The 23584-nt window shown below is 38.1% G+C and overlaps 1 protein-coding gene across 1 annotated transcript in view; it reads left to right on the top strand.

The window, feature by feature from the left end:
* Nucleotides 1-3549: 3549 nt before the first annotated feature.
* The window catches only part of MTRR (5-methyltetrahydrofolate-homocysteine methyltransferase reductase), a 24035-nt gene continuing 4000 nt past the window's right edge, over nt 3550-23584 (top strand). The window contains 10 exon segments of the mRNA XM_010075449.1: nt 3550-3704; nt 7489-7642; nt 9261-9378; nt 10439-10802; nt 13555-13677; nt 15191-15344; nt 18024-18112; nt 19786-19966; nt 21862-21904; nt 22335-22521. Coding sequence (XP_010073751.1) covers nt 3561-3704; nt 7489-7642; nt 9261-9378; nt 10439-10802; nt 13555-13677; nt 15191-15344; nt 18024-18112; nt 19786-19966; nt 21862-21904; nt 22335-22521 — 1557 coding nt within the window. The 5' untranslated portion in view covers nt 3550-3560.

Here is a 23584-nt window from a genome sequence, read left to right as displayed (position 1 = left end):
ATCGGTTGGTCCAATCACGTTCTTCTGGACGGGAGGTCAGCCCTGGGCTGTGGAGGGTTTCACGTGCGGGTTTCGCTGAAGTTTTTGTGGTTTTTATGTTTGTCTTGGTTGTAGAGCGAAAGTGATTTGGAGCAAGTCGCTAGCTCTTGAAAAAACGACATGGGAATGGCTTCGTGGCTCTGAAGGGACAGTCCCACAACCCGGTTTAAAGCCACACAGAAGCGTGTAAAGCTACTGCAGGAGTTTCTTGCATTTTTGTCCCGTCCACGGCCGTGCGTTTTGACATCTTTGACAGACCAGATACATGAACTACGGAGTCTGGCCTTACAGTACAGCTGTGTAATTGCTAGGGCCAGCCTGTCTGCTTCAGTGGGACTGTGTGGCTGGCATTCACTGATGTCTTGTTTGCTCCTACCGTGTATTGGTTTATGACACTGATGTTAATCTTTTGTGGACTGCTAGTTTTCTGACTTTACTGAGTACTGGATCAGACAAGCTATAATTTGGAATTTCATCCTTAGCTTCATGTTAAGCCCTGGTTTGAGCCAGCAAACCTTGGATTGTTTTCCCAGTGTAAACATTCATTTTGCTTTTTGACATGTGACTACCAACGCATCAGCATGTTAAAGGCTGCTGGTGTGGTAATACTATTAAAGTTATAAGGTTTCTCTGGAAAGCTTGATAGTCAAGAATTACCATTTTTTCCCCTCTTTATTTCAGTTGAACTCCTGTCACATAAGTGGCGTATCATCTTTGAAGAGTTTATCGTGCAGCAAAGCAAGAGCAACGTGGGCAGTATGTTCATCTGAGTGGAAGTGTGTTCCAGGTTTATGATTGTGTTCATCTGCAGGTAGGCATGACTGATTTTCCTTTCTTTTAGCAGGCATCACTTGATCAGTTTATACATGAAGCTTTTCTGGTTGATGACGGAGAGAAGATGGTCTCACAGGGAGAAACTCCTCAACTTGTGTAGTTTAGATCGAATCAGGATCCAAGGAGTTTTTTGATCTATTAATGACATAATTAACTGTCAGGCAGTTAATTTAGCTACTGTTTAATCAGTTAATTAAATTATATATTCAAGATCAATAGCAACAACTCAACAGATGTGGTACCAGACACAAAATGTTGATAAATGCCTGCAAATACTTAAACACCCTTCTATATCTAATTCCAAGGAATGGTCTAATTGTGGCCTCCCCCCTTTCCCACAAGCCCACATTCTCACTGTTACATACGCACACAGTTCGCTCTCAGCAAGTATGCATCTCAAGCGCGATCCCCTCTTCTGGCCGTGTGGGTCCTCTTGTTTACATACGCCTTCTGTGGGACATGTGGTTACTTTAACTTTTGTGTCTCTATGCAATCTACTGGTCCACACACCAGTGAGGAAGCTCACTGCAAGTTCACGTATATGCACTCAAGATGTGGGTCGCTACTTTTTGCACTATATGTTGTTACTGCACTAGCTGGAGTGAAAGCAGCTCACAGTGTCTTATGGGGAGGCTGCTCTGCCTGGCCTAGCCAGAGGTCGTGGTGCTGTTAGGGCAACATCTGGCCACGTCAAACTGCATTGTGACTGCTCTTTCTGTTGCACTTTCTTCTCCCTCTACTATTGCAAATTTGCATGCTTCTCATCTACATCTTCCCAAGCTGAGTTTGTTGTTTGAAGTCCTGGTAATCCCCTGGCTATAATGTTGGCAGCTTACCTCTCAGGTTTTTGTGTATAGAAGGCTTCTGTGCTATGTTGTGGTCCCAGTGGAAAACTGTTTATCTTTCTCCCCTTCTGAGGTACCAGAAAGAATGTAGTAATGAAATCCCGCTTCATCTTTATTGTTTTTCTCTGTTTATAGTCAGGCATTGCCACCTGCTGACAAGAGAACAATTAGGGTGAAAACATAGCGTGTGGCTAGGATGAATCTGTATTACTAAAGGGGTCTGAGTGTATTTAAACTATATTTAAACTGTTTCATAGGAATCATCATATTTTGTATGTCATTAAATTTCTTTTGGAAAAGGAGGGTGAAAAATCATTTTGTACGTTGTTTTGATGTATGCGTCTTCTATGCACATGCATATGCAGCCAGTTATTTAAATTTCTTTAAAGCAACTGTTAAGGTAATTATTAATATTTTTAGGTAATGTAATCAATTTAAAGTGAAAGCTATAATGGAAAAGGTAGTAGAACAAAATACAATGAAAGCTTTACAAATTTCTAGTAATTACATTTTTCATGGAATTCATGTATGGTACAGGCACTGTACTCTTAAGAAGCTAACACTTAGTTTTACCATGTTTGATTTACAGGTATGCTTTAAAAAAAATTAATAGCACAAATCTTCCACAATACTGTGGGGAGAAATAGCATGCCTTATCAACAGAGTGCAGTGTTCTTCTTGTATATTTGTTTTACCTTGAGAGAAAGCGGAAAGAGATATGCCTCAAATTACTTAGGCACAGGTTTCCATAAATTAGTGTTTGTGGCTGGGACACTGAATGCTTTCTGTAGTTGAATCTGTGTGGGAGCAATAGGTGAAGCACAGTAAACTGGACCCAGGCTCGTGAAAAAAATCTCAGGTTGGGAACTGAAAATTACTCAGTTTTAATTCTAGGTATTTGACTTGTCCTGCAGCTCCCTAGCAGTGACAAATATTGACAGAAGATTAATTTGTAATATGCGCATGAGAGACATTTCTGCTTGTCTCTCTTATTCACTGCTTCTTGAAGTCGTCCTTACGTCTGCTGTCTTCTGTCTGTGTCAAAATCATGAAAGAAAACATCTCACATTCAAACTTTCATGTGACAGATTAATGGGAAAGGATACGTACTTCATTCATCCTACTGCTTGCAAAGCTTTGTGAGGGAGTGGCATTTCACACTACAGCAGATTTCTCTAAGGTTGTTTCTTATTTTTAGGAGAAAAAACCCAATCAATTCTGTAGTTGCACTTGTGTAAGAAGGTCGTTTTAGAAATATGAAGTTAAAAACAATGTGTTCTAAAATATAGACGTAGTGGACAGTAAAGCATAAAGGCATTCAGTCAAAAAATACTGATTTCAGAAAAGAAGAAACTAAGAGTTATTTTTTTTCCTCATGTGTTATAATTTGACTTCACCAGGTCTGTGTTTTGTTTTGTTTTCAAATACATCTCAGAAAAGTGATCAAAGCAGTCACTGAGTTAAAGTGAGAAATATAACTTATATATATAATATATAAAATAAAAATAGCTGTTTTTTCATATTTTAATGAAACTAGTTTCTCTGTTGTATTATTTACAAACTAGTTTCTTGATGCTGGGGATGTTGCAGTATTCAAGGCAGTACAGCACATGTGACCAGTAGCACGAGTCCTTTGCAACCTGGCCTACAAAGCTTGGTTATGGGAAATGAGCAGATGCCTCATTTCCAAGTTGAACACCAATACTGCTATCCTTTAAAGTATCTCTTTTTAATCTAATAAGCAAAGTGAGATCTTGCTGTTCTGCATGAAGTAAATTAACTTTTTGTTTCTTTTTTTTTCCCCTGCAGTGTCTTAAAAAAAAAAATCCTCTGTTTTGGGAAATGTGCTGTGATTTAAAAAGAAGGTTTTTGCTCCTCTATGCAACACAAAAGGGGCAGGCAAAAGCCATAGCTGAGGAAATACAGCAGCAAGCAGGTGCCCATGGCCTTGAAGCTGATATGCACTGTTTAAGTGAAATGGACAAGGTGAGATATTCCATGCTGTTTTGAAAAATAGGTACTTAAGAGCTGCATTTTTCTTCATGTGCTTGAGTGGTGGCTGTTTATTAATATGAAGGCTGAGCACATGCACCCACCTAAAATATACCATCTAGGTTTAAATTTTTCTTTCTTATTAATCAGTAATTTGGACCAATACTCACAGATGCTTAATAGCTTTCTGCACACTGATTATGTAGCAAAGTGCTACAAAGAGACTTCTATGCAGCCAGCAGGGAGTGTGAAGATTCTCTTCATATTCTTCTGTTTCATTTCTTCTGCATTTGACAGTTTTGGAGATTAGTTTCAGGAAGGCGGTAAGGAGGATATTTGTAGCGCTGTTGTTGGCCTGCCTCTTGAATACATCTATTTCATCGAATTTGGCAAGACAGCTCAGAGCTGTGAGTTATTGATGAAGCAGAAAGATGTACTGAATTGAGAATCTGAGAATTGGGCACTGAAGAAAAAAAGTAATTTCTGCAGCTTTGTAGATTTCATCACTTAAGCTTTTCCTTACCCTTTACTGTAAATAAAGAGAACTTCTAGAAGCCTTGGTGTAACTGAGGAGGGGAAGGCAGGGTGGCATAATGTGCTGGACCAGGAGCTTGCTTGAATTTGGTGGTACCCCTTGTCAAGTCCTTTGGGCATGTTAGATCTGAGAGTTCATTCCACAACATATATGTTTCAGAGAGGTGTGTGTGTATGCCTTAGGCGAGGAAGTAAAAGGTTTCTGTTTGGTCGGTATTTGTCAATTAGAAGGCCCATCTTTATGCAGCTGTTGGGTATTTCTCAGACCTTGTCATCACTTAAAGGGATTGCTGTGAAGGTCTATGGATGGAATAGGTGGCTACAGAGTCAGTAGTCATAATGTGATCCTGTTGCCATACAGAAATGAATGGTCAAATACTGCTCAAGTCTTGGAAACATGGGCTGTTTCCAAGTAGAGTCTCTCACCTATACTCTCGTAGGTGAGAAAAGGTAATAAGTCTTTGGTTGGTTACTGTGGTTGCTTTTTATGCTTGATGAAAGACTGAAGTGAAGTGGGATGGAAGCAGTAAAATACAAAGCTAAATGGAGATCATCTTCGGTCAGTGTAGTCAGCCTTGGATGAGTTATCTGAATAAGCACATTTGCCACGATATGTATTTTTCTGGGTAAGACATCATCTGTGTGTCTGATCCTGTCCTCTCCTCCAGCAATCATTCACAGCTTGTGCAGGCTGCTCATTGCTTTTGTGTGCCATTGCTGTCCTCAGCTGAGGAGTACTTTTGAATGAAAGAAAAAGAATGGGACAAAGATGTAACACCAAGAGTATAGGAAGAAGTGGAAGGTAGAATAAAAAGCAATGTAGTTGTGTGAGGTTCTTGTTGGTCCAGTGATACATCAAACTTCTTGATAATTGACACAAATCAATGCAAGAACTCTGTCCTTCCAGAGGCCGGATGGCCTTGACTCTTCTTCTTAAGGGCTCTGTCCACAAACATTTGGCTTCCAAAAGGTCTTTAAGTTTGCAGAGGAGAATGTGTAGTGGAGCAAGCAAGAATTTAGTAAAATAATCATACCTATGTTCTAGCACACTACCTTTTACTTTCTATGCTTCTAGCATTTTTAATTTTTTTTTTTTTTAATGAAACCTAATTTAGTATAACTTTTTATGTGATACCAGTAGACCCTCACATTTTGTACCTGAAGAGTTTGGGTCTTTTTGTAAAAGCAATGGTTGCTTGTGACAGTGCACTGCAGAAGCTTTTGTATTTGTCCTTATAAAGTCAGCTGTGGAAGCTTTGAAAGTCTAGGTTACAGCAACAAGACCCTTAAGGCCTATTTTTCAAAGCTTATAGTTCAGTTTTCAGAGTCTCTGGAATTTTTGGGTACTTGGAGTTCACCTGAACATGTAAAAGACAAAACCTCCGTTTGGGATGTCCCTGGACCACAGCTCACTGAAGTCTGTCAAAGTGCTTGGGTGATATCCTTTCATGCTTACTCCCTTCTCTTATACTTTTCTAGATACCTGCTATCGGCCACTGTCAGGGGCAGGACACTGTTCCACGTGGTAATTTAAATTGCTCCATGTGACTGTTTTTAGCTTCTTCAGGAAGGTTTCACAAAAAATTGCAACAGCAAAACTCCTTGATACTCTATTTCGTTGTATTCCTAACCTTTTGGGATTGTGGATGTAAGGGGTAACTTTTTACATGCCTCAAGTAGAGATAAGGTTTGAGTGATTTATTGAGCAAAGTGTTTAGAAGATAACTCCCCAAACTCTGAAGTTTTGAATTGCAGTCCTGAAACTGCTTGAGATGAAACATAGCGTCGCTTGCAACCTTTATTTATATTTTCTCATAACCCTACTATTTTATTAAACTTAGAAAGCTGGGAGAGAGTTTAAACTGAAACCTACAGGGAGCAGTAAAAGGAGCTCGGGTTGCTCACTATGGCAGAGGAGGCTAAGGAGTGACCTAATAGCAGCCTACATCAGCCAAACTCTTCTTGGCAGCAGAAGACTACAACAGGAAGCAAAATCCACTAAGTGCAGCCTGATAAATTCGGATTTGACACTGATGGAAGAAGCTTTTCTGGGTGGAAGAAGCTGCCCAGAGAAGTGGAATCTCCACCCTTAGAAGTTTTCAAAATTCAGCTAGAGCCATAGCTAACCTAATGGAGTGCTGGCAGTTAGTCCCACTTCGAGCATGGGGTGGGGCTAGGTATCCTCCAGAGATCACTCACAAACAAGGTGTGTGTGATTCAGGGGAGCTGTGTTTTATGTATGTCGGTAGCTGTATGTGTGGTTCAAAATCCATAGCCCACAGGGTTTTTTTTGTTGTGTGGGTGACCTGACAGACAGTATGCTAGCACAGTGCTGCAGCCTGCTATCGGTGGAAAGCTGGAATAATCATAGAAACAGAATGCTTTTTTACTTGAGAAGTAATAAACGGTTGCATAAGACCTGAATTTATGGAACTGATGCACAGTCCAAAATACAGGCAGTTCTTGTCAACCTGGTATAATGGGAGTAGCCTCCATAAAACCATGGGAAATGTAAAAGATCAGTTTTAGCAAAGGGGAGATAAATGAATTGGGGTAGGGTGAAGGGGCCAAAATGAATCAGATTGTAGAGCATGGTGACTGATTATCTCTGTTCAGAGCTACCTTAGTTCCCTGAAAGCACAGGGTTTTTTAGTGGCAAAGACAGATGTAACATGGAAGGTATCAGACAGAAGCAAATGATCCCTTATGGAACTTAGAAATGATCCCCACAGTTTGTACAGCCACACCCCAGTTATCTGTGTGAAATTATCAGGGTTATGGCTAACTGTGTGATTGTGATCATATATACCAAATACTTTTTCTACTTGATGAAGCAAATACTGTAGGGGTTGTATATTTAAACTGAGTGCAGTTGTGGAGTATTCTTTGTGTATGTACTGGCCTGCTCAAAATGCTGCCCTTCGGCATTTGTGTATGGGATCATAGGATAATTCAGGTTGGAAAGAACTTCATGGGGTTATCTCACAGCAGGGTCAGCTGAGGTCAAAGCAAGTTCCTCAGGGCGTTACCTGGTCTGGTCTTGAAAACTCTGATGAAGATTGTAAATTGAATCCACAAAATGATTTGTAATTACTTGAAAGAATTTCTGTGGTTTAATATGGATAAGGTGCGATTAAACATTTTTCAATATACCTTTGGGAAAAGGAAGGGTAGAAGGTAATATCTAAGGCCACAAATGGGTATCAAATGGCACCTTGTAACTTACTTGTTCTATTACTTGTAGTATAACCTGGAAACAGAAAAGGATCCTGTAGTTATTGTTATTTCCACTACTGGTACTGGAGACCCACCAGACACTGCCCGCAAGTTTGTAAAGAAAATTCAAGACACGACCTTGCCACCTGATCATTTTGCACATCTGCAGTATGGATTGCTAGGTGATACAGTACTTTCTATATTATTGCAACACTTGACTGTCAGTGAATAATTTTTATATTTTCTACTTGTGAATCGGTTGTTTAGGTTTTTTTAAGTGCTTATAAAGCATTTATTTTAATAACGTGGACAGCTTTTTTTGTGTAATGTCCTCTATGAGCAATAAAGGAAAAGTGTCACAGAAATTATCTGAATGTAAGCTACCAATTTAATTTTTTTATAGTTTAATTTTCTTTGCATAAACAAAATACAATGTAAGCTATCTATTATTGTTGAAGTTTTAATTTCGTGTCAAGTCTCTATGGACTAGATGAGTTTACTTGACTGCGAGTAATTGAGCATTTTTCTATACAGAGCTAAAGGCAGTATAGAGTGTTCTTGAAATGCAAGGGTTTATGATCATCCCATCCCTTTAAGTTTGCAATATTTTTTTTTAGTTTTGAACGTCATATGCATCAATAGAAGGAATGTAACTTCAAGTTAAAGATTGATATGCAAAATACAGATTTGTCAAAAATGCATACGATACATCTTGAGTTGCTGATGGTAAGGTCAGTTTGTTGAGTTTTCAGGTTGTATTTAAGTAAACTCCAGAAACTTCTATTTGAACCTAGGTTATTTTTCCCTGACAAGTTTAAGTTGATAGGTAGGAGTGAGGAAACGTGTAGATTTTGAGTGAGGAAAGTACCCACTAGAAGGAAACTTCTAGTGGATATATGAAGTGGAAGTCTGAAATGTATGCAACCCAGTCATGTAAGGTTTTGAGAAGATGTTATGCTGTTGCCTATTATACATTACAGTTTGTGAAATGGTTAGATTTTTCATAGCTGACTGAATGCATATATGCATATATGAAGATAAGCATTGCATTAATACTGATTTTTCTATCTAAGTTGTAACATGTTTTGTGACTCTAATCTAAAATGTTATCAGTGTTAAAATACATTCATAGTATTAATTTCAGCTTGTCCAATGAAGTGTTTGCACTGAGTTCCTTACTTGAGAGGGAGCAGAAGTCTTTAAAAAAAAAAAAAAGACAAAGATAAAAAAGGCTGTTTTAAATGAGAAAGAAATATTCCATTGTTATGTGGGAATAATATGGATTGAAATTGCACACGAGAAAGGGTCAGTCTGTGAAAACCTGTGATAGTTATGATAGTGAAACAGTGGTGTGGATTACTTAGAGAATTTGTGAAGACTACCTAACAATTTTAGCCTGAAGTTGAGATAATTTATTTTGGTAATTGACAAACAATTTATCAGTTTCACTCTTTTTCTACTTATTTCAGTTTCTTACATTTTTCCTACAAGAGTGGTTTTGTATTTTTTTAAAAGCTTCAAATTAAAGCTATAGTCTTTTGAAATGTGAAATATTAATAGAAAAGTGTTTTCAGAGAAATTCTGTGTCTTACATGTCTGAAGGAGGAACCGGCTCTACTTTGGCGCAAACACAATTTTGTTTTTTTAAGGTCATAAAAGTGTCCTGATAATATGCACTTTGCTATATCATATTCTTCTGTTTTCCTGCAAGAAAATCCTTTGTTGTCTTTGCAGATTTTTGTGTGTGTAGCCTGGGTGTCTGGCTGATTGACGTGATTACTCTTTCCTTGAATTTGCTAGGTCTGGGAGATTCAGAGTACACGTTCTTTTGTAATGGTGGAAAGACAGTAGACCGACGACTTCAAGAACTTGGTGCCCAGCACTTCTACGACACAGGATTGGCAGATGACTGTGTAGGGTAAGAGCTGAATGAGTTTGGATTTTATTTCTTCAAGATGCAATAACTACATGTGAATTTGGCTAAACATACTGAACTCTGTGAAATCAGTTGGACCTGAATACTCAGCACTTCAAAGGAATGAGTCCTGTCTGAACACTATGCCTTCTCAGTCTCAACTGCCGTTAAATAAAACTCTGTTTTTAAATTGTGAGCAAACGTCTGTAATACCTGGAAAAATCGGGGGTATTTTGCAGTTCTAGAAATTAAGTAATAAAGAATAAGTGGAACAGTTTAAAAATGTAGTCTGTTTACTAAAACATATAGAAATAAATCTACTTCCCAGTATGTGTGGTGCTGGGTAATGGGATCTCTTTCTACATGTGCATCAGATTTTATCCAAGCTCACATCTTGCAGCAGAGCTGCTTTAAGCAAACCCTACAATGTTTTTATTTTTTTTTCTGTTCCAGAAAATGTGCCTTTTTTTTTTTTTTTTAAATCACTGTAGAGGAATTATATAAGAAGGGTTTTGTGATTGCTGTAGAGGAATTCTATGATTCTATGAAAACAACTCCCTTCCTCTTCTGTCACTCTTTCTGGCCAGTAGGCTGCAGTATTGGCTTATTTATTTTGAAATGCAGATTATATAATTTCTGTGCATGATGATATGAGGCAGTTGAACACAAACATTGCCATAACAATAAAATGTATATCTTGTGTTCTAAAATAATGAAAATGGAGCATTAGTGTAAGCTATTGATGTTGCTGTTGCACAATGAGAAGTAGTGTATTTTGTTACCATCCCTTCAACTTCCTGTTATAACGTTCAGCGTAAGAAAATGAATGAGAAACTGGAAGAAGAGCAAGGCTGTTGTACGCTTCAGACACCACAAATTAACTAAATGCAATTTTTTTTAAACAAAAAAGTAGTCTTGGTAACAGCTGCAGATATGTATTAAAAATGGAAAATTAATAGTATTTTTAGCTTTTGTTTTCTTTTCATTATTTCTAAATTAACAGTCCAGAAAGTCACAATAATTCATCCATTCCTTTCTTCTCTTCTTTTTCCTTCCTTCCCAGTTTGGAATTAGTGGTTGATCCTTGGATTGATGGACTTTGGCTTGCCCTCAAGGAAGCATTTCTATTGCAAAAAGACATGAGCAGTGGTGTCAATGCTGTTTCTAGCTCTCTCTCTACAGCCCCATACATTGTGAATGAACTAAACTTAAGCTCAGAAGTACAGAACTTGAAGCTAGAAGATGAGGCAGTGAGGAGTTCTGATGTTCTGACACAGAAACTGGTTGACATCAATCTTGTGGCTTCAACTAGAGACACTGAACCTTCACTTGTTCATTCTGTCCCTCCTGTCTCTCAGTCAGCTCTTAATATTCCTACCTTGCCACCAGAATGTATAGAGGTGGAGTTTCAGGACAACCATGGTGAGGTAAGGGCTTCACTTGAAATGATTAAATCCTCTAGCTCTGACAGGAGCATGAGTGTGTACTCCTACATATGACTCAAAAGAGCAAGTGGATACTTGTATAGAGACGTGTCCCTGAATGCAGGAGGTTTTTGAATTGTAAGTGAAAGGTCCATTTATACTATGAAAATGTAGTTACCACCATATGAGTTATGAATGCTTATGTCAAAGTACAATTTAGCTACATAACAATTTGACATTGCAGTGCCAGGAATGGAAGAATTAAAATGCTCAGTGGCTTGTGTTGTGATGGTGAAAACATCTTCCTGTAGAAAGGAGTATAGTACAGTTTCTGTTCAAATTTTTTGTACTTGCAGAATGCCTTAAGAGGGTGTAAAATTCAAAATCTTGCTTGATATTTAACAATAGGTAAACTTGTCATTGTAAAAACCTGTTCATAACTTTACTATTGGAAATGGAAGATGAACTGTGTGGATCAAAAACCAGTGTGTTTTTCCTGTGAAGCCATGTTGAGCAAAGATCTGCTGTACAAAGAGAAGAATTAGCATGATCTGGGAATCACCTTCATCTGGCATATTTACTATTCAAAATTAACTGGAAAGCATGACTCAGACTTTTCTGATTGTCTGCCAAAGGGCAGGTGTTTTGGTTATCTGTGCGAGGGAGCAGTGAGGGCTGGCTGCCCTTTAAGGGACTGAGCTGATTGTGGTGACACAGCCAGACCCATTCCCCAATACTCCAGCGATGCAAACCAGGAGATAGCAGCCAGGATCAGCCAAGAGTGCAGATCATCAGGCAAGTTTGTGGGAATGAGGCAGGTCCGGGACCAAGCTGGAATGTTGATCCAGACCTAGATTTGCAGACCAACAGCATCTGTGGCCAGCTGTGGGCATGGTTGTGTCTGAGCTGCCTACCAGTACTCCTGTGATGTAGCTCAGGCAGGGACTGAAGACCCAGGTCTGAGCTGAGATGGGGATGGTGTCTTCTGGTGAGGTTGGTCAGGACCATGAAAGCCCACTAGTATCCTTAGGGCCCTGACTCTCTCTGTTGAGAGTGTCAATGGGAATACTGAATCACTTAGTCTAGCTAATATAATTATGTAAGAGTATATGAATTCAGACACTGGATAGTTTTGCTTTTTCTTTTAAACCTCATATTGTGGTTGGTTTTCCTCAGGTTGTTGAATTAACTAATCCAAATTACTGAAACAAAGATATATGATTTAGAGTTGCTCTTCAATTAAAGACTAATTCTCATGTTGAAAGTGGTGCTACAGTGGTTAAAAGAGTGCATTTTCTTATTTTAAAGTCATAGCATGTGTTCAAGGTGATCTCTGAAGTAATTGATCAGGTTCTAATATTGATGTGTTAACTTTTCTGTAAACAGAAAAAAAAAAAGTAACTTTTGCTCTCAAACAGCAAATTGAAAAAAGCTGAATCTGCTAGTCTGAGTTCAGTGACAGATTAAAGGTTATAGTCCAGATTTCAGGTATAAAGCTGGATCGTTGTCCTGAGCCTTGGAAAGAATCAAATGCAGGTTTGTTTTTTTATCCTTTGGTACCATTTTTGACACAGTTGGCTAGACCTTGTCAAAAAGTAGGTCCTGTGTGTTGTACTTGTAAAAACAAACATGACTCTACAATGAAAAGAAGTGGATGCATCAGCTGGACTGTGATAACTGTCTCTGTTCATATGCCCTCCAAGTCAAGTGTATTATGCCTCGCATTATGCCTTGAACTTGACTTGGAGGGCATATGAATGGAGACAGTTATCGCAGTCCAGCTCATGCACAATAATTTGATATGGCCCAAGCCATTAATCACCATCTCAAAATTTTAAGATATTTTAAGAGAATAATGAAACTTCCAACTGTTGGTCTCAAGTGATTCTCCTGTCTCCTTTTTTCTTTTTTTTTTTCAAATAAGAAATCTTCAAATTAACCAATATGCTCTTATTGGTAGCATAATTCCTTTCCACTTGACATAGTATTGTTATGGACATTTGATATCTCTTCCATCTCTTTTCAGTTTTGTCTGTATTGACCTCAAATGAAGCTTGCTGACCATAATGATGAAGAAATTAGGGCTATAATCTGGTCTTCAAGTGACGACCTTTGTCAGAGGTGGTCTGGAATTATTCTTGGTGCCTGTTAACAATTCTTGGGGGACATTTTCACCTGTGTAGAAATGTGGTGTAACGTGTTGCTGTTTCGTAGCTTAGAGTTTGCTGGCTAGATCTAAACTTTAACTGTAGTTTATAAAATTCCTTTATAAGTTGCCTTTTATAATAGCCTCATCTGCACCTCAAAGTCTGAATCTGTAAATCTGAAATGATGTTTTTAAATAGCTTCTGTTCTACTTCTTATGTCCGTTCTGTACACCTGGTAATCCTTTAATTAGGTGGGAGTTTTCAGGGTTTTACCATAAATCCCATTCTCTAATTGGCTATTTTCAAGGCAGCTCTTGAAAAAAGAAACAGCTAGCTGCATTTGGTAGTAGTTTAGGTCCATTAGACTGTTCAAGCCTACCGACTTTTTATAGTTGGATATATGCCTGTTGCTGCGTGGATGTGTTTTTTAAAAATGTAGAGCAAAGCACTCTGTATATGGAAGGTTCATGTTTTTCCTCATTGTTTTGAGTTGCTTTCTTAGATTGTTTAAAAAAAAATTGTACCAGCACTAATTCCTGTATGTCATAGTAAGCTGTCATTCAGCTGATTTGCATTTTTAGTGTAAGCTTTCGTGTCCTCTTTTTCAGAATCCACATCTGTCCTCACTGATTTCAGAGGGAGCAGCCTTTGAAGTGCCAATTACAAAAGCAGTTCAGCTTACTAGAGAAGATGCGATAAAAACTGCATTGCTCTTAGAACTTGATATTGCGGTAAGTTAGTGATGGCTTTTTCTTCAGTGGGTTAAAATAAAGAGTAAAAAGCATGTGTGTTATGTGTAATAACTGGGGGGAAAATTATTTATTTGAATGTTTAAAAAGAAAAAATAATTCCTTATACAACAGGGTGTCAGCTTAGGCTGATCCATTTTGTAAATGCAAAACTTGATTTGTTCACTGAAAGATATGACATGACTCCATGTAAGTCAAAACAGAAGTAAAGTGTCAAATTAATTTATTTGTTTTTCTGCGAATATTGTATTGACTGAAATACTTTTTTGAAAGGGAATTTGCAGTGGAGAAGGGCAGGCAAGGAATACTGAAAATTAATAATCTTTCAGTTTGTAAATGTACAACTTAGGAAATATTCAGAAACTATATAGTGAATTGTGACTATTCCTTCTGGTAGGTGATGTAGACAAGTAATAATTTGACTAGTATGATCAAGTGATAAGAATTGTTAGCTCCTGAGCACTGTTTTTGCCTCTGGCATTCATTTGCTCTGACTTGTTAACATACTACTCAAGCTGTCAACCTCTGTTACCCTAGATGTAAAAACTGTTTTAGTTTGTTTAGGGAAGATCGTATTTTGTATACTGGTTTGAAGATGAAAGGCACAGAGTGCTCGATATTTACAAAAAGTCTTTAAAAGGACAATATGTTGCTTTTGAGCAGTTTTCCAAATTTGTAGGATTATGCCTTTGGGATATTGTTAACTATGCAAGTCTGTGTCAACTTCAGTGGAACGTCTTTAAATCTGTTATAAATAGTGTCTATTAAGCTTTGAGCAAGTGAGTCTCTGAGATGACATGGTTTTGAACGTTTTTTGCCTTTTTTTCCTAACATTCTCAACAGCCTGTGTATGCAGGTCACCTCACCTGATGCATAAGGAAAACAAAAAGCAGGAGGTTGAGTAGAGTTTCAGCAGCTGAGCAAAGAACCTCAGCCAACTAAGTAGAATCTAGGTCTTAAGATCTGAGATACGTTTTGGTTTTCACCATGCTCTTCTCTTACTGTTTTTCTTTTTTCTACAGAAAATAAAAACAGTTGGGGTCATTTCAGTCACAGTTCATCAAACAGTGTAACCAGCAGATTTTCTTTTAGTTGTAATGTATCTCTATACAAAGTTGCATTAATTATGAGGACTTAATTTCTCTGCTCTTCTCAAACCAGAAAACAAAGTATATCAGTAATGAGTGATCTGGGTTGATTATATAACAGATCCTCTTAATATATATTTGTTTTCCCTCTGTTAGGCTGCTCAGTGTCCAAACACTTAAACCAGATAAGGAAAGATTTTTATAACTAGTAAGGTTAAACCTGAAAAGAAAACATAAGTATTTAGCTTCTGTTGTGATCCAAACATTGAAGTGCTAGTACAGAGTAAAAGAAAGTATGACTTCTTGTGGCTGCCACAGTAGGAAGATTGAGGTTTTTAGGAATGGGCATGCTGTTGGCTTTTATTTATGATACAATTTAATATAAATGATCTCATGTTTCAAAACAGGATACAGTCTTTGACTACCAGCCTGGAGATGCCTTCTGTGTAATATGTCCCAACAACGTCAATGAGGTGGAAGAACTTCTTCACATCTTGGGACTTTCTGAAAAAGCGGAGTGCTTTGTTTGCATAAAGGTTAAGCAGGGCACTAAGAAGAAAGGTATGGTGTGATGCACTGATCATGAATAACTACTGCTTTCTGTGATGGTAGTAGTTGGTATGCATAGTTTCAACATTTTTATCTTTAGCATTGGGACACAGCTGTCATTTCATGGAGGCATGTTGGAAGTCACAGAGGTGTTAAAAAAGAGAGGATATGCAGAATGTTGCTACTGGTTTTGCTTAGATAAATTAGCTTCTGACTGGGAACTTGAGCCTGGCATTGGCATTCATCCATCTCATTATTTCTCTGTGGTCCTTTGTGTTTCTGGAGATGAGTCTTTAATGACATAACCTAACAATCCCCCACTTGAAAGTAAAATCTCTCCTTGGACGGCACTTCAAATTAGTCTGTTTTACATCCTAAGAGGGCTGCACTCCTGAAGCAGAAGACTTAGTGCTGCTGCAAAGTGCCTTTTAATGGGCTTGTAGGCCTTTGTGAATCTGTTCTACTGAGTCTTATGGACCCACGCTTCAGAAGGGATGCTGCAGATTCAAGGTAGGCCTGTGTACTGCCAGCTGGACCTGTGAGAACCACTCTTCTCTTGTCTTGACAATTGGTGTCTTAATGGTACTGCTGAGTTGTGCCTTTAGTTCTGCAGGATGGGGTGGGGCTCTTTGTTGTTCCAGTCTGTGGGTAAATCAGATCCCATGGGGAGATTCCCTGCATCATTGAGGGCAACACAAGGTGTCCTTTAAGTATGAGATGTAAGTATACCCTTGTTCTTGGACTTGGCAAGTAAATCACCTATTAATGAGGTGGGTTTACATGACAGGCTGTGTCATAACTTATCACATGGGATGTCCAGGCTTAGCTTTTCACCATCCTTGACCCCAACTCAAGAAACTAACCTCTGCTGACCGGGGTCAATGGCTAGGTTTGGTGAAGGGCGAGTGTCAGTTATGTCCTGGTTCGTACACTGGGGATGAGCCCTGTGTCTGCAGGGCTGGTCTGGCTGTTGTCCAGTCCCCAGCCCCACTGTGTTGAACACTCCTCCCCCTCTTGGAGAGCCCCTGTTGGCTTTGTTCCTCTGGGACAGAGTCCCCCCAAACACACCTGCTTCTTCACCAAAAAAAAAAAAAAAAAAAAAAAGGTCACAGGAGGGTACCAGCTTTTTAGCAATCTCTTCAAATCAGGGCTGGTTCTGAGCACCCTCAAGCTCAAAGCAGTGTCACCCAGTCCAGGGCCCAATCACCATCCACAGGAAAGCAGCAAGAGATTGAATGGTGTGGGGGTAATTCACAGGTATGCTACTTCTACTGTTTACATTATGTACAGATTTTACAGCATGTTTTCAAAGGAAGCAGTTAAAAGGGAAGGGTATAGCAAAGGAGGAGGTAATGGAGGGCCAAAAGTATCAGATTTTCGTAGGAAGGTTGGCTTGGAATCTTGTCCCTCCTGAAGGCTAGTAGATTTTTCTAGAGCAAATCAGAGCCCTTCTACCTGGCTGCATAAAATTTTAGTCTCTCTGTAAGTTGAAGATGGTGTCAAAAGCATGTTCAAAGTGAGGGTCTCCTTGAATAGGCACAGGGAGATATTCTCTCGTTTCTGCCTACAGTAGTTCCCTTTCTTTTACTATACTGATGTTGTAGGAAGGATGTAAAGCTGCTCTAAGAGGGCACTTTGAGTTCATCAGTGTCAGAGTACTCCATTTGGAACAGAGCCTGTATAGCCAAGTGAACATACCTTAACCTCTTGATTGTTCTTGTATACCAAAAATACCCCTATCCTTCCAAGGCAAAGTTGGTAAAATAATTGAGTGAAACTTGAAATATCCGTGCTGTCATCCTGTGTGTAAATAATCCAGGTTATTGCATCTCTGGCTGCCTAATGTAGCACTAACTGGGGAAAAAAAGGACAAAGCATAGTTAGAATCAGTAGCTAGAAGTCAAAGCCAAGAAACATTGTGGAGTGAAATCCCAACATGGAAGTTGGCTTTGTAATGAAACAATTCAGGACTTGCAGAGCTTATTAGTTAAAGGTGTTTTGTCACCTAAATGCTCCTATATTGCTTTTGGGTTTAGCTTAGAATGGAAAGTAGAATAGCAACTTCAGCATGACATGGCATGAGGCTGATAAGCCTGACTGCACTCTAGCTGACTACATGAAGGGATAGATGGGATGTCAGTGTACCTCCTTCCCAGAAATGGAACCTGTAGAGAATACAGGAGGGACTTTTTGCTTATACAGAAACTCCTTGGGTCTGCTGGGCCTCAGTAACTCCAGCTTGGTGCTGGCTGCATATACCGTTGCTTAGATCATTAGAAATCTTCAGCATGTTCCAATTTTCAGGAGTGCTTATTGATGGAGGGGAAAAAATGTGAATGTTCCTTTTCCTGGTAAGCATTCCTTTGAATTTCTTCAAAGTGGGACATGGCAACAAAGACTTGAGTGGTTTAGCAATTAAATTTATTTGAACACTCATGTTATACCCCTCTTTTTGTTTCCTGCTTTCCTAATAAGTTTTGACTTTTCATTAGAAAATTGTCATTGATACTTCATTGGAAAACTGTCTTGCTGTTTAATTTATAATTTCCAGTAACCAGCTGGGGCTCAAACATACAGAATTTAATGCAGTTTAGCTCTCTTGTATTTCTTAGAGGAACAAGCAGTCTGTGATGCCATTTTTGGATGTTAATAGATACACATTGTCTTTTGTTTTCTTCTCCCACTAACTAGGAGCAACTCGTCCACAGCACATCCCTGAAAGAAGCACTCTGAAATTCATTCTAACCTGGTGTCTGGAAATAAGAGCAATTCCCAAAAAGGTGTTTATGTGTTGTTCTTTTAAAGATAAAACCTTAGTAATTCTATGCTGTATGGGCTCTTACAGATCTATCCTTGCTTCGTGTGTATTTACAATGTTTCTTGGTGAATAGGGATTGTCAGTTTGGATGCTGCTCTTTGCACTGTATTCTGAAAAATTTCACTTTATCTGTCAAACTTTGAGATACTGAAATCTCTATTCCCATTCTGTAGTAACTTGATTCATAACTAGTCTGTAAGTAAAAAAAAAAAAAGTAGAAAAGTACTAGATATTTGGTGCCAGGTAACTGTAAGGTTCACTGAACCTGGCCTCCTAGGCATTTTAGAGAAATCTTTCTTTCTAATCAGAGGGACCTATGTCTGTCAAGTTTTGTCACTGAAAATACGCATGTTGCTCTGCAAACATACCCTCATGTCTTTTATTTTAAAGCTTTTCTTTAGCATTTCAGCAACCTGGCAGAACTCAAAGAAAGATCTTTACTTGTATAATATTTGTTCTCACAACATGGGAATATTATTTTCCTTTCATTCTGTGCCTGAAAAAATAACTGAAGCTTGCAACTGGAAATGCATGTGTATTTCTGGTATTGTCAAAACACATTTTAAAGATAAATTGTATGAAGAATGAAGCTAAACAGTTGTGCTTTTTTTGGATATCTGAGGGAAGTCAGTTTTTAGAAGGACCTTTTCCATCAATTTAGTGGATTTTGCAACAAAAGAGAAGAGAATCTTCCAATTGTTTCAACCTTTTCAAAACTGCATTTAACAATTTTGAAAATTTTCTCAACAATAAGAGTAGTCAGAGAGTGCTACCTGGGGGATATCACCCAAGTGAATTTTTATAACCCAACTGCTTTATTACCTGTTCAGTGTAGAATGTGCTTTATGTAACTCTATACTCAAAACTATTGTCTGGAAGCTGGGTGTTTGAACACACTCAAATTACTTTCCGAGTATTCTTTTGTGTAGAATGTGTCCTCTGATTGCACTTGGTGTTTTGGATCACTTTTCTTGTATGCACTGTGTCTATTTCCACCTTGCTCTTGAAAAAAACCTTGTAACTATTTACATCTGATTTTTACTGTACCTTACAATGCTCAATTTAATTTTCCCTTAAGCTTGCAATACTGTTATGTAGACATAAAGTATAGAATAAAGCACCACAGCGACATTTACATGACTCATTAAATACCATACTTTATTTACAGTAATACCTCTTCTAAGACTTTTTATTATTCCTTTCCTGGCTTCTGTAACTTAGCAAATGGTGTTTTGTCTTGAATTAGTTTGTGTTATGGAACTGTTTACTTAACTAAAGTGCAAATACATAAATAAGAAAGCCTTTCATCAATTTAGGATTTATTAGGGAATGGGTTGTGCCTGTTTCAATTTGTCTCTCCCTCACTCAGGCTAAGTAGGATTTTCGGACCTGCTAGCTTGTCCCAGACATTAGAGGAGCAGCCAAAAAAAAAAAAAAAAAAAAAGGAAGAAGAAAAGAAAAATGTAAATTTTCGTAGTAGGTGAAAGTGTGCATTGGAAAATAAATTGTATTATCCATTAACCTGTCAGGTGACTGCTTCCTGTCCCCAGACATCCCAGGTTTTTCTCAGATTTGTGACCATTTTCCCAAATGGACGGGTGTTTTTACCCTTCATTCTTGTTTTCTTCCTTGCAGGCATTTTTGCGAGCTCTTGTAGAATGTACCAGTAATGTGGGAGAAAAACGGAGGCTTCAAGAGCTTTGCAGTAAACAAGGAGCCTCTGACTACACACGCTTTATTAGGGATTCTAATGTTTGCTTGCTGGATTTACTTCACGCTTTTCCAAGCTGCAAGCCTTCACTTAACCTGTTAATTGGTAAGTGACTGATTTAGATTTAGTTAAATTTAGTTTTTTGAAAAATGCATTCAGTTTCCCAAGAAAGGGGAATAACTGTTCAGTTAACTGCTTTAGAAATAGTATAGAATCCATAGTGATCAAACTAAAACTATTGTTGGGGAGCAAAGCTCTGTTCTGCAGTTTGTAGTCTTTGCCTTTCATTCTGCAAACACTTATGCACATACCTATGCTTCAAATGACTCTGGATTGGTCCTGTGCATAAAAATAAGCATCAAGTGTCTGCAGGGTAAAGGTCTTTAAGCAACAGTTCATCAACTGCTTACAATTAAAAAAGACATGTTTTTACAACTCCTGATTTCCCTGCCTACATGTTCTTTTCTTGTACTCTTACCAGTTAAAACAGAAAGCTTTTCCCAGTATGTTTTTATTTATGTAATATCCAACACACTCACTTCACTGGTTTCCTTATATAAAACATTGAAGGAATGATACTCCAACTGTAACTATCTCAAGTACATCTAAAAATACTAAATTATTTTCCAGATAAACACCAGAATTTCTTAATATGTTTCATTATATGAAACAAAAAAATTGCTTTCTATGTTCTTGCAAACGTCTTCTCCACGCCTGCCCCAAGTCTCTCTTTCTTAAGTACTCTGTGGGATTTTAAAAAATAAATACAAACTCTGCTCCACTTCATACAAATACATGAATTTTCACAGTGAAAGCGAAACCAGTTAGTTTTTCAAACGTGGTGTGGAACGTGCTGCAGCAACTGAACTGAATAAAAGGAAATTTTGAAAGGTTTTTAAATGTGTTCCCCCAGGGAAACAATGTGCTGAATGGGCTTAGTGTCTTCTTTAAGTGATTTCGCTGAACTAGCTTTTCTTAGGTCTGACTTGCAACTATCTTATGTAGCATCTTTAAAATACATCAGGGTGTCCACGTACTGGTTGGTACACCTGCAAAAGGGTGGTACATGTGGCAAAACAACTAAAAAAGCTGTTAAGCTGTGTGTTTTCTGGCATTGGCTATGCCAGTTTTTTTCCAGTATTGCTCAGTTACTGTCACAACTCCCAACCACAATGTTTTCTTAGTGATATGTCTGTCTCCTGTGAATATGCCCTTCTCAGCAGTCTGCATGCAAGTCATTCCTTTGAAGGCAGCAGTGAGTTTGACCTTTTCTGTATATGTGCATACATATGTAGATGTAAATGTGTGAGTGATAGTGGTTTTCTCATTGAAAAAATGATGAGTAAAGTCCTGTCTCTGTTGTTGTTTTTAACTGTGATTTCAAAAATTTGCAGAGATACTCATAGTAGTTTGAAATTGAACTGACACATCTGCTTCTAGGACGTTATATATAGGAAACTTTCAATCAGGCGATTCCTATTCTCAGAGCTTTTGAGCTCTGTAAAGCACTCTTAGAATCCTAGAATCATAGAATGGTTTGGGTTGAAAAGGACCTTAAAGATCATCTAATTTCAACCCCCCCTGCTGTAGGCAGGGTTGCCAACCACAAGAGCAGGCTGCCCAGGGATGAAAGGTAGGAAAATTTAAATTTCAGGCTTCATCTTGTCCACTATCTACTGGCATCTCTTCTGTGCTCCTAAACAATTGTTTTTAATTGACCAAGAACCCCATAAATTAACTGATGTGGCCTCATTTTATGGGATCTCTGAGAGATGTTCCACAAAGTTGAAAAAACATTCAAAATAGAGTTCAGGTCTTTACAGCTTGTTTGTGAACCACAAACACTGACTGTTAATAGAGTAAAATTACAGTTATAATGTGTTGTGTAAACACTCATTATATATTTCCATTTTCATTGAGGTGAATCAAATAATAAGTGATACTTTCTTTTTTTTTGTTTTTTTGGGTTTTGTTTGTTTGTTTGTTTTTTAATTTTTCAGAACATCTTCCTAAATTACAGGCCAGATCCTATTCAGTGTCAAGGTAATGAAATATTCAAATTATATTTTCTTAAGAATTTGAGTATTCTTTTATCTCAAGTGTGTGTGTGTGTGCTTACATTATTATCTAAAGAAGAATGAGAGGATGAAGGATAAAACCTGTTGAAAAAACTCACAGGGTTTGACTATTTCAGACAACATTGTTTTGAGTGTCTGGCAAGACATTGGTAGAGTGCTCAAGAACAGGCTCGCACAGGTGTGAATCTGGGGGGAACTTGGGTTCCCTTCTGTGGGAACTGGCCTCTGAGTCAAAACTTAAGACGTTTTCTAACTATATTTGTATATCATGCAGTTAGCTGAACATCGAGAGTTTTGATTCAGTTTAGGTAGTTTGGGCTGCAAATAGACCTGCTGTAAGATTGTACGGCTATCTCTCAGGTTTGGGTGGTTTTTTTATGCTTTTGCCATTGCAGTTCAAGCTTATATCAGCCAGGAAAACTGTGTTTTGTATTTAATATTGTGGAGTTTCCTGCCTGTCCTGCTAGACCAGTCTCACGAAAGGGAGTATGTACAGGCTGGCTTACTGAGTTAGTTGCACCTCTACTGAACCCCAGTAAAAACACCCTGGATACAAAAGGAGGAAGCCCTTCAACTGAAAAGGTATGAATATTATATCTAAACTGAACCTTTAAATTTATGCATGTTTGAAACAGCTGCAGGTTTCATTGTTTACTGCTCTGATGTAATACAGATGTTTTGGCAGTATGCATCTTCATTTTGCAGTTCTACCCTACTTGTTAGCTTACCCTTCCCTCTGCAATATGTTTGGAATTTCATTACTAAGTTGCTAGACTCAGGTATCCATAGATGAACTAAAACATGAGTATTGAATCTTCCCATTGCTGAAAGGCCAGAGTAGTTTTCCACCCCATTGTAGCCTTAAGCGAGTCTTGGAAGATACTTTAATGGACTAAAATACCACTGTGCAATTAAATTATTATGGCTGTTGCTGTTGGAGGGGAGAGGTACTTGGTTACTTCCAGGAGAGGGTGGCAGATAACAGGGGGAAATAATAAACCTCTTACTTCTTCTCAGCTCTCTACAGTTTGCAAAGGCCAAGTTATTTATGTGACACAGAGGACAATCTTCTGTGGTATTTCTGATGTGCATCGAAGATGGTTTGGCATAGTGGGTATTATTAGGAGAAGGTACAAAGATGAGAAAGAGGTGGAGTAAAAAGAAAAAAAGAAAGAATTATTACAAAGTGAGTCTGAATAAAGTTTGGAACTATTTGCATCTGCTGCACAAGCTGGAATCCAGCATAGATAAATGTGCAGCAGTACACATAGATTGCAGAAATATGTGCAATACCAATACAAAGCAAATGAGTGTGATCTTATGCAAAATACCTTAGATTAGTTGAAGACACTTTACAGGATAAATGTGTTTACCATTTGCAGTGTATTTTTAAAAGAATGACCAGTTTGGATTTGTTAATAGAGAAAATAACCTCCTAACTCAAGTGTGGTTAGAAGTAGTAAGTATAACAGAAATACAAATATTGCCCCCTGCAGCAAGAATGGTACCATTTTTTTATCATCATCAAACCAGAAAAATAATCCTGTTTAACATTGTTGTATCAATAGTGAATTAAATAATAAGAAATGAGTAGTGCTAAACCATTCAGGTTTACAGAGCAAAGTTTAAATAACTTGATCTAGTG

Source organism: Pterocles gutturalis, unplaced genomic scaffold (genome assembly GCF_000699245.1).
Source record: "Pterocles gutturalis isolate BGI_N339 unplaced genomic scaffold, ASM69924v1 scaffold26027, whole genome shotgun sequence".
NCBI lineage: Eukaryota > Metazoa > Chordata > Aves > Pterocliformes > Pteroclidae > Pterocles > Pterocles gutturalis.
This window is presented reverse-complemented; position numbering and strand designations above follow the sequence as displayed.